The sequence below is a fragment of the Montipora capricornis genome, chromosome 3 (genome assembly GCF_036669925.1).
Source record: "Montipora capricornis isolate CH-2021 chromosome 3, ASM3666992v2, whole genome shotgun sequence".
Lineage (NCBI taxonomy): Eukaryota > Metazoa > Cnidaria > Anthozoa > Scleractinia > Acroporidae > Montipora > Montipora capricornis.
The window spans coordinates 44,118,704-44,136,203 of NC_090885.1; the positions used below are offsets into that span (position 1 = coordinate 44,118,704).

The 17,500-nt window shown below is 38.5% G+C and overlaps 1 protein-coding gene across 1 annotated transcript in view; it reads right to left on the reverse strand.

The window, feature by feature from the left end:
• LOC138043238 (PACRG-like protein) overlaps positions 1 to 17,500 on the reverse strand; it is a 26,105-nt gene that overhangs the window by 4,186 nt on the left and 4,419 nt on the right. The window contains exons 2-6 of the mRNA XM_068889403.1: positions 16,329 to 16,393; positions 15,316 to 15,406; positions 12,117 to 12,251; positions 4,465 to 4,572; positions 2,091 to 2,171 (exon numbers count right to left, since the gene is read on the reverse strand). Of these exons, the coding sequence (XP_068745504.1) occupies positions 2,091 to 2,171; positions 4,465 to 4,572; positions 12,117 to 12,251; positions 15,316 to 15,406; positions 16,329 to 16,393 (480 nt within the window). The remainder of the gene's footprint in view (positions 1 to 2,090; positions 2,172 to 4,464; positions 4,573 to 12,116; positions 12,252 to 15,315; positions 15,407 to 16,328; positions 16,394 to 17,500) is intronic.

Here is a 17,500-nt window from a genome sequence, read left to right on the forward strand (position 1 = left end):
AACCTAACTGGTCCAAATGGGTGAGGTACTTAAAGAACACCACTGTACTTGAGGGTATTGCTAAGTGCAGTCCAAGCTACATTATTGTGGATGATACTTGGAATTTTGCTTTGAAGTCGAGGTTATGCTTCACTTTAATCCAATAGGCCATTTCCGATTTCATGTCTGTCTCCTCTTCAAATCGAGTCCAAGTGCGAAGTTTCTGTGATAATAATTAGTTCTACTTTACATATGAATAAAAACTAATTTTCATAAGAAAAACTTCGCACTTAGACTCACTTTGAAGAGGAGGCTGACATGAACTCGGAAATGGCCTATTCAATGTACAAAGTTATTTTTTATGATCTTGAAGTAATTCCCTCTTCCCTTTGTGCGGTCGAGCGTCTGGAAAAGTCGGAATCCGGAACCGGAATAAGAAAAAAGAAAGGTCGATAATATCCAGTTCTTTTATTTCAGCTAACAAAAAATGAATGTTATATTACACACTTTAAACTACAAAATCGATTGTTGTTACGACTATAAAGTTCGTACCACTGGAGTCACTCCTGTTTTGAACGGCTCAAGTTGCGAGAATGACTGACATGGAGATTCCTATTTGTCCCTTGGTGGTGTGGGAGCAAAGTTGTTACTGAAGCCATGGATGAAAGGAGTCCAGAAAAGGAAACAAAAGTCCACAAAAGCAATTCGCCTTATTTATTGGCAGAAAATGTTAAGGTAAACAACTATGAACCTCGCCTTCCAGAACTCGCCGCATTGGGGATCGAGAAGAAGCACGGGAAAGGTAAGCACTACCTTGTGTGGCAGGTGTTCCAAGAGGAAGGGAAATAAAACAACCGGATATCATCGACCTTTCTTGTTCTTATTCCGGTTGCGGATTCAGGATTTCGGCATTTCCAGACGCCCGTGGAGCACATCTGTGATAACGGTAGATAGTTAGAAGTTGATAGGCGTATTACATAATTAACAATTTGAACTTGGAACATCCACGTTGAGTATATTGTTGAGGAAGCAAATAAGCTCCTCTGCGAGTCCTCAGAAAGTCAGGGATTTGCCAAGGCGACCTTTTTTGCGAATAATGCTCTATAATTCGGTCAGTTTTGGAATACGCGATGCCTGTATAGGGAGGGTGTGACACAATATTTAAATGAGTTAGTTATTGTGTAACAGCCTACTATTACAGATCACAACAATACCACGTTCCAAGAGAATATTTTTTCTTTTCAGCATGATTCAAATATCAAAATGGGCGCATTGCCAAATGCAGAATACTTAACTCTGGCATTTGCAACAAGAAAAAAGATTGACTTAAAACATACCTAACTTATTGAGCTTCGTGAATTTAAGAACAGAATAGAATAGAATAGAATTCTATTTGCTCGAACCACAGTTAGATGCACGATTGAAAGACGGAAACAAACAAATAAATATACAAAATAAGCATAATTACAATCTTATGTTATTTATAAGAAAACGACGAGCTTTTTTTTTTTTTTTTTGTAATTTATTTAACATAAAAGAAGTTTACATTGCACAAGATACATATATATAAAAAAAGAAAAGAAAACAAATACAAATAATACAAATAATGATCTCACATGCACGAGAACTGAGTGATTAATCAAAGAGGGCGAATAAAGTAAATTAAATCATGTAAAACGACGAGCTTATAAAACATGTTTTGACAGAAACTTCTGCCAGAAGAATAGCTTCTTTTTATCTTAAGTTGAAAACTGGTGTAGGCGTGATCTAAAACCCGCAACCAATCTGCTGAACACGAGGCGTGACAATGTTCAGAATTTTGCAGATGTTTGAAAATGCGAGAGGCCCTATCACTGGTTAAATGCTCCTCGCCCGCGAGGAAAAATGCCGGACCGTTTCACCAACGTAAATACACATCTGTGATTAACTCCCTCACACCATAGACTGAATAGCAGGTATTGTCAGGGGAGGGGATGGAGAGGAAAAAGACAAGAGGGAGCTGGGGAGAGGGAAGGGGAACGCCTGCAAAGCTCCCTCTTTTCTCCCTTTCCGGCCCCTCCCTCGATAATGCCTGCTACAAAAGCTATCACACCATCGCAATATTTACATACCCTCCCAACATTTTGTTCTAGTCTCTGTAGAGCATGTAATATCCTCTCTTTATGAGTTTTATCCATGAAACGTTTTGCTACCTAGAAAGGAAGAAAAATAATAATTTAGAACAATGCAACTGACACCTGATTACTGACATTCAGATTATCCTATCTCTTCATACCAAACAAGACAAATCAAGGAACATACTTGACTGCCTTTGAACACAAAATGTAATAAACACTAATTGCTATTGCCCCAGTCTTGATCCTTTTAATTTCTCTGTTAACACCCCTCCTCTAAAACATGTGTTTATACTTACAGACACAATTAACAGGTTCATTGTACTTTCTCAAGCATTAATACAATGCCTGAATGCATTCTTATCTTTTAACAATGAACTGGAAGGTGAGTTCTTACATTCCAACCTCTTAGGAGCCGGTTCATAAACCTCTTTCATAATGGCGGCCAAAAAAAAAATTCTTTTGCTTTAATGCTAAATAGCCTTTCTAGCCTCGCTACGACAAGCAAATTACAAAAGAATATTTGTTTCAAAATGAGGGCTAATTAGCACAAAAACAAAAAAGTGTAAAAGTGGTCGCCATTTGTGAAAGTGGTCTATGTAACTAAAACTGAGCACAAAAATCTGTTTTAAAACTATTTCCACATATTAATGTGCCAATAAGGTTTTTTTTTAATTGTTGCTAGCTGATCAGCCAGACATGAAATCTTCATCCTTCAAGACGTAAACTATTTTGATATTAACTGAATTATTAGAGAAACACATTCTGTAAAGTACAGACCCATTTTTTACGCTCAAAATACTCAGGGTTGTCAAAAAAATATTATCTATCAACAGGCGATAATGCCATCAGCAGTTTGCTCACACAGTGCAGTTAAAAAAAAATACATGAAGGCCTCCTGCTTTCCTTCCACTTTAAGGTATCGTCATAGGTTCGAAGTGTTTTCTAAAACCATCCTATTTCGCCGGCATTTATGCTGTGAGAATGAAATAAACACCAGTTTAATGCTCCTCAAATGTAGTTTTGAGTCCACAAAAGTATTCTTTTGTTTAAATGTTATTTTTTCTACATTACGTTCTCAAAGCAAAAACAGGTAGTCCTATTCTAGAGGCTTCAGCTACAACGGATTTTAAATTTTTCTGAAATTTTCTTTCACTTCAGCTAAATGGTGTTAGTCGGCGATTTTTGATATTTTGCGTTTTGCATTCTTTTTCTTCTATCAAAGTTGAAAATAGTGTTTTAAACCGGCAATTTACACAAAGTATGCTATAAAATCAAAGCAAGTCAAAAAATTGGAAAAAACGCTGACAACTTTTCGTGTACATCAAACTGTATTGAAAGAGTCCTGAAATTTGAAATTTGATCATTTTTTGGCAGGGATGAGTGCAGGGATGGCGCAGTGGTGAGAGCACTCGCCTCCCACCAATGTGGCCCGGGTTCGATTCCGAGACTCGGCGTCATATGTGGGTTGAGTTTGTTGCTTGTGTACTTTGCACCGGAAAGCTTTTTCTCCGGGTACTCCGGTTTTCCCCTCTCCTCAAAAACCAACATTTGACTAGATTTGCGTTAATTGTTGATTTCAGTTTACAGCGTCCCCAATTAGTGCTCCAGCGCTAGAACGACTAGACACTTCAATAAAAGTTCCTTTCCTTTCCTAGCCAAGTAAAGTTTTCATGCTCAAGTCACGATATTGTCGCGAATGTGCTTCTTTTAGGGGCTTTTACAAATCGCTACTCTAAGTCTTGAAAAAGAGCTCCCCGGAAAAAACTGTTGGCTGACTGTCAGTCGTCTGTCGGGCAAAGGAACTTTATTTAAGTGTCTAGTAGATTTAGCGCTGGAGCACTAATCGGGGACACTGTAAAGTGAAATTAACAATTAACACAACAAGTCAAATGTTGGTTTTTGAGGATAGGGAAAACCGGAGTACCCGGAGGAAACCTCTCGGTGCAGAGTAGAGAACCAATAAACTCAACCCACATATGACGCCGAGACGTCGAGTCTGGGAATCGAACCTGGGCCACATTGGTGGGAGGCGAGTGCTCTCACCACTGCGCCATCCCTGCACCCCAACGACTAACTGCCCGCCGACAGTTGGTCGTTTGTCGGCCGACAGTTGGTCGTTTGTCCGCCGACAAACGACCAACAGTCGTGTGTTTGGTAAAAGTGTCGGTTGACAGTTGGTTATCTGTCGGTGACCTGTCAGTAGCCTGTCGGTAGGTTGTTGCCTGACTATGGCCTCACAGTGGCAGTGTCTTGTTCCTCCAGTTACCACAATACTTTTCTTCATTACGGTAAAAGCACAGAACAATAATTTATGGTTATAAACGGTTACCAGATATTGAAAGGATATCAATACTTAAAATACATGTACCTGTGGTAAGAGAGCCTTGAGATGAGGGATAAGCGATGGGCCAACAACTGTACTAAGTTGAACTAGAGCTTCTAATGAACTGTAAAAAACTTGTGAGTCTGACGATGCCTGAAACAATGTAAGGCCATAAGTTCTCTCTACGGCCAACAGTGGAATTTACAATCAGGAAAAAAAGGATACTTCCATTTAACTTACAACAATAAATCATCATCACCATATCCATTATTTAAACACGATAGGGTTTAAAGCTCAGAGCTTCTGGGGTCGTGTGGGGTCTTATTATTGTTCTACTTTCTTCGTTTAAATGAGAATAAAATAATGCTTTAACGTTATTTTACTTATTGTCATGTTCAAAAGTGGCATAACATTTGCCTGTATTTGCGTGCTCTACATGTTTAAACACAATTGCAACTATCAAAACAAGGAACTATTTACTGCCATGTAAAGATTGTTCTACTTTAAAGGAAAAACGGTTATAAGAGTCAGCATAATAGCATGTTGGCTCATGAGGGCCCAAACTTTATTATTTATACTTAGGTTTCCAACCCTGGTCGATCAGTGGGCATATTAGGAGCTGGTACTGTACACTGGCCTGTGCACTAATCTAAGAACAGAACATATAATTCAAGACAAATGACCACAGGCTCTCCTCAGCTCACCCTCTAACCAGCTTCCACTACCAATTTTTAGTGTTTGAGTTTTCTTGATTTGGAAAAGGTCAGTTTGAAACCGCGTCGGAAGAATCGTACAATGGTAAAGCATTTTATGACCCCCCGTGCAGATTCAAAAGAAAGAGAACTCTGGAATTTTTTGCTATATGGTTAGTCAGCACCCTTTAACTTCAACTCTGGCAAAAATTGCGACGTGGCATGTTGATCTGTTTGTCTATGGCCAGCTCAGATTTCTTTGTTGTTGTTGTTGTTGTTTTGTTTTCTTCTTTTTTTTCTGTTTTTTTTTTTTTTTTTTTTGGGGGGGGGGGGGGGGAAATTTCTTGGAAGGAAACGGGAGAAGCCCGAGAGAGTTCAGACAACAGCTTCTGTCACCCTTACATTGTTCGTGTTATGATTTGTTGGAACGTACATGTATTCAGATGGTCTCTGGCACTTCCAAGACCAAGCCATAAATTCTGGGATATTTTCTTTCGAACTCTTCACTCTGCTGACACACTAAAGTAAAAGGCACTTTACTAAATTTCAGCCTTGGCAATGTCTTAGTGGGCCTCAAACATATTTCTTGGAAAATAAAATATTCAAGACAGCTTTTAGGAGGTCCAAAAATCACTATTTTAAGCTGTAAAAAAGAAAACTGAAAATTATCAAAAAGGAAACTTGCGGGAGCTTCATTCTAATCTTAAAGACTCTCTAAAGAGATAAATATTACTATTCTTGGTATCAAGTGTATGCTATCAATAATCACCAACAAAATATGGAATTTATTTCAAAACAATAATCCTAACACATTTTTTTTCAAAGGGAATGAATCAAGCTATGCTCAACTAAACACGATGTATAAGAACATGCCAAAGATCTCTTGGTTGCAAATATCTACAAAACTACAAGCCATTTGTTAAGAGGACTTAACTAGCATGAGTACTGTACAACGTAAAAATAAACCAGTGAAGCTCAATTCCTGTAGAAGAGGAGATTTCGGCAAACATACAATTCGTACACCATAAGAAAAATCCAATTGCCTACAGCCAAGCAAATACACTGCTTGAAACAACAGCAGGACCATAGAAATGAACAGGAAACAACAAAACCAAACGCACTCAACTAAACAATGTCCATCCTGTCACCTAGAGGAAAATCACAGACAAGCGGTTTCCCTCATAAGACTGCACTACTCATAAAATAGTGATGGCACAGCAACGCAACGGTTAAAGAAAGCCATTCCATTGCATCTGTAAGTCATACAAAAGTGCTCGGGTATTACCGATTTTTCACCTCAGCAGCTCTTTCAGAAACACATTTGCGAGGACAAAACATGATAATTTTAAAAATGATTACAACAAAAACAACAATGACAGAAATGAAATACAAAATTATGGTTATTGATGCCATGGTTGAAATTTTCTGGTAGGTTGGCTAGCTCTGCCTTGGGGCTTCAAGCTATCTGTCAAGAAAGTCAGTCATCACTTAACTCACAAGTTGTTTTCCATTGTCAGATTGCAACTTTATCGGAAATCCCACCATCCATGCCCGAATAGACGTTCTAGGGTTCTGGCAACTTCTCATGTTTCTGTATGTTTGAGAGGAAATACCCACGAGTACTTCGAGTAAGGATCTTCAACGTGAAGAACTTAGTTACGCTCTTTAGAACATCTACAGGATAAAAGTCAATCAGATCAATTTGCACACGGAAAAAGAACACCGAATGCTTGAATTGGGTTTGTCATGGTTCTCTTGCAGTGACTGGTAATGCTGCCTTGTTCCTGGTGTAGTTTACATAGCGAGATAAATTGTGTGAGATTTTTTTACTAGGGACTTAAAGCAACTCCCGACGACGTCGCCGATTTCAACAACCAGAAGTAAAAATATACTATTTGCATCTACTGAACATACGATTAACTTCACCCGAGTTGACGTTCAGCTATGGACGACTGGTAACACGCGGGTTCATTTATTTATTAATTTTCTCCACAGATCATAAAAAATTAAAAAAATTAATCTAAGGAGAAAAAAAAAACCATATTTACAAACAGTGGAAGAGGAGGCTAGCAAAAGCGCGGTGGCACCACACTAGGGAAGCCCCTCCAATAACTAAGTTGTTAGTGTATAAAAAATATTCCATTATGTATATACAATACAAAATAAAACAACTCTTCGTAAAACATATACGGTTTAGAACTAAAATATTTCACGACCTTGCTTTTAAAAGATGATAGAGTTTCAACTTTCTTAACGTCAGCCGGTAGTCCATTCTTCATTCCATTCTTTTACTTATGCCCTATTGAAAAAACTATGCTTAAATCCATTAGTTCTATAAAATTTAACTAAATGTTATAGTGCTTATTAATTATATTGTATAGAAAAACTACATCTCTCAAATATCTCCTGTTGGATAAAATAGTTCAGATAGACGTGAATCATAATTGTCGTCTGAGTTGAGGATCCACCTAGTTGCCCCTCTCTGAACCACTTCTAGCATGTCGGTGTTGCGTTTGGTGTAGATTCGCAGCTATACTCTAATAAAGGTCTTATCAAAGAATTAACAATAAAGTGTCCTTTTCGTGACTGTGTCATTCACGTTTCTACAGGTTCTTTTGAGAAGGCCCAGTAATCTATTTGCTTTTGCAGAAATGGAGCATTCCTCGACAAATCCCTGGTGGTAACTAATCCTAAGTCCTTACATATGTTCACGGTTTCCAAGATGTGCCCGCTAATCTTATAATCTGTTACCAAGGGAGACTCCTTCTCTTTTTTAATTTTACTTTTAATTTCTTCACCACAATTCATGGAGTGGCAGGGGAGAGGAACAGCACTTTTGTCCCAATTGACACCTAACCCCTATATCCATAGATCAGACCACTCCCTACTCTTCTCGAATAGTGTGTGGGTTCTTTAACGTGCCACAGAATTTATACCCAAGGGCTATGAGATGGGACCTCTGGCTTATAGTCCTTATCCGAGAAGACTTCAAAGTCTAACCATTCGCAAAGGCAGCACTTTGTCCTCAGTTTTTTAAGACCATGAGTGTTGGTCCGGCCGGAGTTGAACTCACGACCTCCCGCGTGACAGCCCGGTACCTGCAGTTATTACCCCTGGTAAGTGATAAACAAAGATTACTAAAGAAAATCAAGGGCCTGATAAGGACCCTTAAGCTTGCGGCGCACCAGAAGTGATTGCCAACCAATCTGAGACGTCTCCATTTAATACCACTCGTTGTTGGCGCCCAGAGAGGTAGCACCTACACCAGTCCTGGGTGCTGCCACGCACCCCATACTTGTACAGTTTCATGAGGGGAATGTTATGATTAACAAGGTCGAATGCCTTGACAAAATCAGTAAATACTACATCTACTTATCCCCGCCTATCTAGTGCCTCGAACCAGTCAAGATGAACCAACAAAAGCTGTGTTGTACAGGATCGGCCAACTAAGAAGCCATGATGTGCCCCATGTATATAATCAGCAACCTGATGATAAATGGCATTGTAAAGAATCTTTCTAGGCATTTCCCTGTGATGGATAATAAGGAGATTCCTCTGTAATTCTGAACAGGTTCTGCATAACCGTCCTTATGAATGGGAGTGATGTTGGCTTGCTTCCATAACTTGAGTAAACGACCCTGTGAAAAAGTTTTGGGTTTGAGGGCGTCTTATGAAGGTGAGCCTTCATTCAATTACTTTATCTTTTCTCGAGCATGTAAGGAAGCGCAATCACATAGCAACGTTTCTTTTAATGTTTTCTTAACTCAAAGACAATTTCAAATGCGAGTTCACGAGACTGGAGCTCTTTGCTCATTGTTCTCTTTTCCTCCTGGAGGAAACTAATCGAAAATGGCGTCGGAAATCAGGGAAGAATCGACTGAGAAAAATACGTGAGCATTGAACCGCTCTCTGCTGCGTTTATTTATATCAATTAATATCAACAAATGTGACTAAAAAGTAACTTTTCTTTGAATCAAGAGGTTTGTTGACATGTACATGTATGCCAATTTTATAGATCTAGTTTGTCACACTCGATCAAGAGCGTGTTTGCTTACTGAACTACACAAACACAGGCCAAGGTTTCACTTTTGATCAGAAATGAAAAGTTTAAATTTTATAATAACAACTGGACTATCAGTAAGACAAGTCATTACTGAAACTTGGTTGGAAATACAAGCTATTGTTTTAGTAAAGGTTTGCTCCCGGCCGATCAGAGAACAAGCATCAAGATTTGTTCACAAAATATTTGGTCACTGCATATCCACTGTCTCTTGCCTGTAGAAAATTCTTCAATGAACTCGTCTCCTCTTGATCAAAATTTGCCTTATAAAATTTAAAGAGAGGAATATCTTTGGCAGTTCCCGAATTTGCATTTCACAGCTGCCTGAAATCTTTTCAGTTAATTTCATTTTTTTTATCCAGAATCGCTCTGCAAAACACTTGTAATTTTAAGTTGCAAAAAGCAAATAAAATTCCTTTGAGATATAGGTATTGGAGAAAAAGCCACTTGTTGTTGGTTTGATCATTTAGATTTCTTGGAGGGAGGAGAGGGTCACTTCGCAAGAGAGTTAACTTTAGGAGTACCCTTTACTATTAAGATGTTAACTTTTTCCCTTCCTTTGTAATTCTAGAAATTTGCCAGTCTTTAAATGGTTCAAAGATCACAATGTCCTGATACCTAGCGAGATCTTATCAGTGGAACCATATAGGTACAAGAACAGAAGCCGTGCGGAGTGGCCAAGCGTGGGACCTCATTCTAGCTCCCTTGAATTCTATACCTGTACGTCCACTACGTTTCCGCGTATCACAGAAGTCGCTCAGAGACAGAGTTAGGCTTTCGCTGAAGATGGAAATGCCAAACGCCTAAGTGAACCATATAGTTTTCTGGTCAGACGCTAGTCTTGTTTAGTAACATTTGAAATGTAGACATCTACCTATAGGTACATACTCAAGACACACTATACACACACACTCACTCACTACTCAGTATTACTTAGTCACACCTGATGCACACACACACACACTTCATATACACTTACTACTTAGTACTACCTAGTCAAAAAAAAAATTCGAGATTTCAAATGGTTTAGACGATATATTTGCTTCGATAGTAACTACTGTTTGACTTTTAAATGTTTTAAATCTTTTAAATCTTGCGGTAATTTTTGCCAATGGTTAACTGCTAAAGCTGACAAAGCTGTTTTTCAAATATTAGTCCTAGAACGTGCTTTATAGAAGTTACCTTTTGATGCATATCTAGTGTTATATGTGTGAGGCACGTGAGAGCATTGCGAAGGAGAGCTGATACAACGTAAATTTTCCCAACACTACTTAAATAGATCTTAAGGTTTTTTTTCTTAAAATAATTAATAACCATTCAGCAGATATTCTAACTTCACTCATGGCCTTATTAAACTGCTGCATCTGAGGGGTTAACTGGGCATTCTTGAATGGACCCTGCAAATGCACCCTACACTGTAAGTGGGTACGCAGGGTCCCCAAACACATAAAGAGGCTGACCACTGGGTGAGAATGCAATCCGATGCAGTTCCCCTAAGAGGCCAGATTCTTTCAGCATGCTTGCATCGTGCTTTCTTCCTTCTTTACAGTGATGACAGGCATGGAAGACAAAAAATGTTGCATAAGAAATAAATACTACTAATAATTCTTTCCATAGTGATCTGTAGGTAGGGAGGGAGCAGTGCGTGTGTTCATCGAAGATTTTCCTATTCCAGTGCTTGCAATGGGGGTGCAAACAAATGTTTTCTGTGGTATACTGAAGTTCTATGATAAAAAGCAAAGTAACATAAAGAACCCCCAATCCTCGTGCAAAGTTGATCTCTCTAAATGTTAATATCAGCTAAATATCCTGATATTGTTACCAACCCGTCAGCGGATACCTTATTTTGACAGCTGTCAATTTATCAAAACATGGATGTCCAATATCGAAGATGTATGCCATAAACTAGCATGATACTGGTCACATTGGCATACATGGAGGGTGGACGTACGCACGGACGGACGGTCGATGACGTCATGGTTATAAAAACAAAATTTCTCCCATCTATGGGTTACATATTTTCTTAAGTATGGTGCTCCGCTACAAGGGTAAGCAAGCCTTTTCAGGAGCAAACAGAGTCCGTCGTCCCAGTAAAAACACTTCATTAAAGCAGGGATTTGCAACAACTCTTCTAATAGCAGAACGCATCCAAACGAAATCTCCAAACGAAATTCAAGGGTAACGAAAACCTTTCAGTGGAAAAAATAGTGTCGTCTTCCAGTTTGCTTAGTGTCGTGTTTCCCGCCATAAAACGTCAACCTCGACCTAGTCTCCAGCACACGCAACGGGCATCCACCAAGCCGTCGTCGTCGGTTGCTTCAAGTCTCTATTAATGTTTATAAAATATATTTATTTCAACATTTGCTCTAAGAGCACAGTGTGCATTTAATTTAAAATGAACATCGAGAACACCATTTAAAAACCAACACACAATGCCATCTATTTCCTAACAAGTGTGAGGTTGACGTGCGCCAAAGTCAACTAAAGAAGACCAAGTTGATTCTTAGCACGGAGAGGGAAAATTTTATTCAGTTAGAAAACTTCACACGTTGTGAGAACTTGAAATTCATGAACATACCTTCATGATGAGCGGAACGAAAATTCAAAAAATACAGTGTATTTAATTCCATTAAAAGAGATCACGGTATCGGCGCTAAATATCTGATTTAACACCGTTTATAGAATCGGAAAAGCATTCAGATGTCAGGACGTAACCAATTATTGCTAGGTTTGTGTGCCGAAAAGGCAGGGAGTTAGACTAAGTATGGTCAAGGAAAACAAAAGTTGCAACAGTCCCACACCTTCATAGATGTCTATAAACATGTACATGTAGTTGGAATCCAGTCAAAAATATTTTCACCCCTAATTTAAAGATTTAAAATTGAAATCCCAAGATTAACAAGATCAGTGTTACTGCTAACCCTTTGATAATAACATAATCTTACCAGCGCAGCTCTCAGAGGAACAACAAGTTTGGGTAATAATGGTACTGTCCGCAAGCTTGCATCATCTACTTCAAGCATTTCCCTAAAACCCTCACGAGCAACAAATGTGTATGGGTGTTTTGTTTCCTGAAGTCCCTTTAAAAATGCAAAGAAAAGATATATAAAAAGTATTATGAATCTTATTTTGATTTTGTCGTCATAGAACCTTTCAAGAATATTCTTGATGTACAGTACATATAATTACTGTACATTCCTGTACCTCATATCTTTCACTTACAGATAAGATACTGTACATGTACGGAAAATAATTGGTTATCTTTAGAACTGAAACTCTCTCACTGTAATCAATTAAACAACCTAACCAAGACAGAAGAAAAAAAACATAGAAACAAATACATGCAAGCAACCACCCAAACATGAGGGAGAAATATGTTATGGATAAGGAAACTAGTGTACTGTACATTCTGCGCAAAGGAAAAAGAAAGCAAGTATGTTCCACAAATACAACACATACAAGCCATCAAGACTGCTCAGGAGCAAATCATCCTTAACATAGCTCACTACCCCATACTACTAGTAGTCTTTATTTCACTGATAAAATACATATCAAGTGTTACATTGATTATAACTATTAAATACTTTAAAAAAGGCGCGAAATATACATTAATTACTAAATTATTGCTAAATTGTAACGAAAACTAAGTCTGTAACTAATAAAAGCATTTTTAAAACGCTCAGTATTACAAATCGGAAATGTAGGCTTGACTTGTCTCAGCTTAAGGGTGACAGGGTTAATCCTAGGAAGGGAGTGATGTAAAGGATGACCTTCCCACTCGCTTAATTTCTTGAAAATAGATGTGGTAATAAACACATGACATTAATTATAATACTTGCACACAGCCTTGCACAACAAATTAATGCTAGTGCTGTCGCAAAACGGGCCAATTCCAGATTGTATGCAGCCATAAAACAAGTAAAGTATTCACTTGCAGATTTGGAACAAAGAGGATAGTGATTAAAACCCAACCCTGACCCAATTGCTGTACTCTGTGACAGCCTTACAACCAAGAATGGAATGCATAGTGTTGGTAGCGACCCTGGCATGAATTCATTGCCATCAAAATCAATGAAAAACCCAATCTCCAAAATTAATAAGGGTAGATACATGTACCAGAGTAGAGACCTGTGTCCTTAGTACAGATGATCTAAGGAACTGGGCTTTGGCTTGACATCAGGCCCAGTGATGCTGTCATAAAAGACTATTCAGTGCAACAGACAAAGGCTCATCAGCAACTTAAGTGTTGCAACCCTCACTGTCCCCTTGAAGTTCAAAGGAGGCACAGACAGCCATTATGTACAGTTTATGATCAGTTGTCAACTTGCACAAAACTGCGGCAGCACATCTGGGTGCTCTCAAACACCATGTACACTGTAGAACCCCATGAATAAACAGCCAACCTCTATGCGAGCCTCTTGAACTGCTGTTTGTTGAAAAAGAATAAAAATACTGTTTGCAAGCATTGGCAGGTTTTAACATCAAATCCATCTCATTGACAACTTCAAGCCAGCCATCCACTGACCACACACACTAGTTAACATCCTTCCTTTCTGTTAAGCTGAATTCGACAAGATTATCCCAGAGAACATTATGAGGTACAAGTAAACTGAGCCTACCCATTGGGTCTAATTTATGACATGCACTTATATCATCAATGCAACTGAAATATTGACAAAATCCTTCCCCATGCCTAGTGGGCAATGCAAATACATTTCTAGCATTCCCCAACATATCTTCCAGTGAAAATTGGACCACACATTTTGCCATCTATATGCAAAGGAAATCTATGAGAAAGAAAAATTTAATGCCAGCTTTTGTCTAGTTGATATTCTAGCAACAAAAAATCAAAGACAACTCACAAAAAAATCCTCATGTGCTAAACATGGAACAAGGGCCAGTGAATGCAATCAAAGCTACAGGTGTTTTAATCAAGAACTACTGACAAGATCTGGGAAAAACTCAGTCCTGAGATCGTTGAGTTGGATCAAAATACATTTGTACTCCTGATGAATGTGTATTCCTTCAGGTAGCACACAGTAGCCTTTCAGAAACCAGGTCAATAGTGAGTTATTCTAAAGTAAATGTAAACAAAGGCCTCACCTCACCTTCCATTACCATCAGTCTACGGAATAAAGAGTAACTAATGCCCCCTTGCCAGGGATGTACAGAATAGTTATAATATTATAATTGTCCTCTTCCAACTCCTTTGTCCAGCTTCTCTTTGAAAGAGAGCCTAAATCGCTGATCCCATTTGTTTGACATGCTGACAAAACCACCACCAAGATGAAAGACAACCTTAAAATTATTTTATAAACTAGAGGTTAGCAGGAAGATTGTTACTAACCAGAAAACCTGCTGGGACAAACAGGCCTTGAAAAGCATCAAGGACAGTGATTGTATGTTTGGAACTCAGTTAAATGCCATTCAATGCAAATTGATTAACAATGAGCAGAAAGCAGTGTTAGCCTTGGTGTAAGTTTTTGTTATAATATGCAGTTATACAGAACGTACACGTAGTACTACTGTGTTAGTGTTGCAGTGTCCCTAATCCACACGCGAAAGTTTGCCAAAATCTAACAAAGACACTGATTACTATGAGGGCCTCACAGAAGCCACATCTGTTCTATCAGTAACACTTTTTTAAGTTCTGCTGAAAGACCAAAGAGAATAACCACAGGATTGTCACCTATCATACCAGCCTCAAGAGAATAATGGGTCACTGGGAAGTCCCTGGAAAAGAAACAATAGATACCATCCTTCATTGAAAAGGGTGGAAAATGGTTTACATACATGCTATGCATACATGGAAGAGCCACACTGAATGCAAGAACAAAATCTTACCTGGACTCTACAAAGCATAGGGGAAAGGGGGGTGACCAGACAACAACATGTGGAGGCCTTGTAGGCTAAGTGGGTGACAAAGATACAGAGAACAAGAGTTCCAGTAGACTTCAAAGACAATGAATTCAGCTAGATTAAGGTTATTGTTGTCTACTTTTGTTCCAGATTATATTTTTGTGCAAGAGGGATTGTCTTGGCGAACATTGCAGCCTTGTGTGAAATTTGTTTTTCATTCATAACGTAAGCCAAGGTTACATAAGAATCCTTCGAGAAACTACTTCATACAGCACCTCACTGTACCTCTGCGAGGGTAATTAACACAGGATCGAATGACAGGTTATCAGGTGGCGTCGTCCATTGAAGCTTGTGTTTAACAGAACCATGAACCAACCTGACAACAAGAAAATGATGAAATTAATAATTAACGAAAACAAAAATGAGCAAAATTAATGATAAAAGGAAAACAAAATTCTCACCTTACCAACAAGTTATGTACAATATCACCAATGATTACTGTATTTTTGGTTTTCAAAGTACCCACCCCTGACACAATAAATTTGTATGGTGAAAGTTTGATGTTGGGTTCTAGGCCAAGCATGGGTTAAGTTAACAAACTAATATCAATAATGGTGACCATTCTTTTCCTTTAACTACAGGTTTGTTATATTGAAGGGAATAAATGGATATGTTTGAAATGCAGGTTGTAAAGGAAATTGAGATAAGGGATCCTCACACTTATCTGGACAATTAAATTTGAAGCAATTTTGTCTCTTATACATGTAGACACCTGAAAAGTTCATGGGGCTTCAATGGGAATAAAAATCCCACAAACTCTGTAATGCTGATGCAATGCTGTACCACCTGAGCCAAAAAGCCACTCATTTGGTGGCAGGTCAATTTGTTGGGTGTAATTGTGTTCCTGTGAAAGGACTGATGAAATTAAATTAATGTATCTGTTATGAATGGTTGAATATTAATTAACTGCTTGCCCAAGGATGCCATGAATCGAGTGAGATGGAGAGTGGGAGTTAGAGAGATTGCTGCCAAAGTGGGGTAAATCCAGCCACCCCTGTCTATGGAGATAAACCCAGATCAAAATTGGATTGATGATGATGATGCCCAGCAGGTAATGTAAACTAGGGGTCTGACTTCTCTGAGAAGATGAATGGGTTTTTGCTTGAACAAGTAATTTGTTCAATTCAAATAAATTTATATAATATACAATGTATTAATAAGCTATGCATGGTTCCAAGCATAAAATAAATGTATGACAGACACAACTTCATTTATCTTTGATATGGATGTTAACTTACCGACAGGGCACACTACCATTTGTGTAACTTGCAGCAAAAGATGACTTAGGTGTCTTGTCATTAAACTGAAATCAGTACAGAAATAATGTTTGCGTTACTTATTTCAGGACATCCATTTTTGTTATTAACACCGTCCCATAAAGCTAATTCGTGAGGGGGCATTTTGTAAGAGAGGAGACCATCAGCAACCCGACAAACAGACAGTTCATAAGATAAGATTGCTGGGAGGTCATTTGTATTTATAATAAAAATACTCAAGCCTTGAAGGACACCAGAATTCAAATCTTTCTTACAAAAGTGCTAAGAAGGGCCAAGAGTTCACATGTTCTCCAGAAGTAACCATACATGTAAACCATAAACAAATCCTGAATCAATAATTATTGCCTTGTTTTCCCTCCAACAACATAACAATGTAACTTCAGAGCATGCACCATGCACTGGTGGCTCAGTTAGTTGAGCATCGGGCTGCCATGCAAGAGGTCGTGACTTTGACTTCAGCCAGACCAACACTCAGGGTCTTAAAGTAACTGAGGAGAAAGTGCTGCCTTTGTAATTACATCATTCTGCAAATGAATGCATCCTTCTGACAGGCTATATCTTGTTACGGTTTGCATTGTTTCACGATTTGCTAGCCAAAATGTGTTCCATACACCTTTTTCCAAAATTGCTGCCATTCAAATATTCTTCTGTTTTTATTTAAATTAGCCCTTGATGCCTCATTCATAAGATTAAAATTCAAAAGATTATTTTATCTTGAACGAGGCAACAAGGGCCAATTTGTATGCGCATAAACCAGTGGCCATTTTGGAATAAGCTGTATTAGTTTGCAGATTATGCATGTGTTTTGAAGAGTCCTCCTTTCTTAAGGAGATCATCTGGGACTTTCTTACTGTCATCAGATTTCTTGAAAATGACTGGTAACATAGATGCAACCTGGATACCCTTGAGGTCCCCATTTGGTCAGGGCTTGGGGCTTGGTAGTGTTCTAGTTTCTGTAGTAACTTTTAGACAACCACTGTAAATTCAATATTTCCCATTGCTGGGTATGGTGAGGGGAAAAAGGAAAGGGATTTATTTAGTGTCTAGTCTGCTAGCACTGGAGCACTGGGGACACTCTACACTGAAATCAACAAATTAATGCAAACCAAATGCAAATGTTGGAAAGGGTTAGG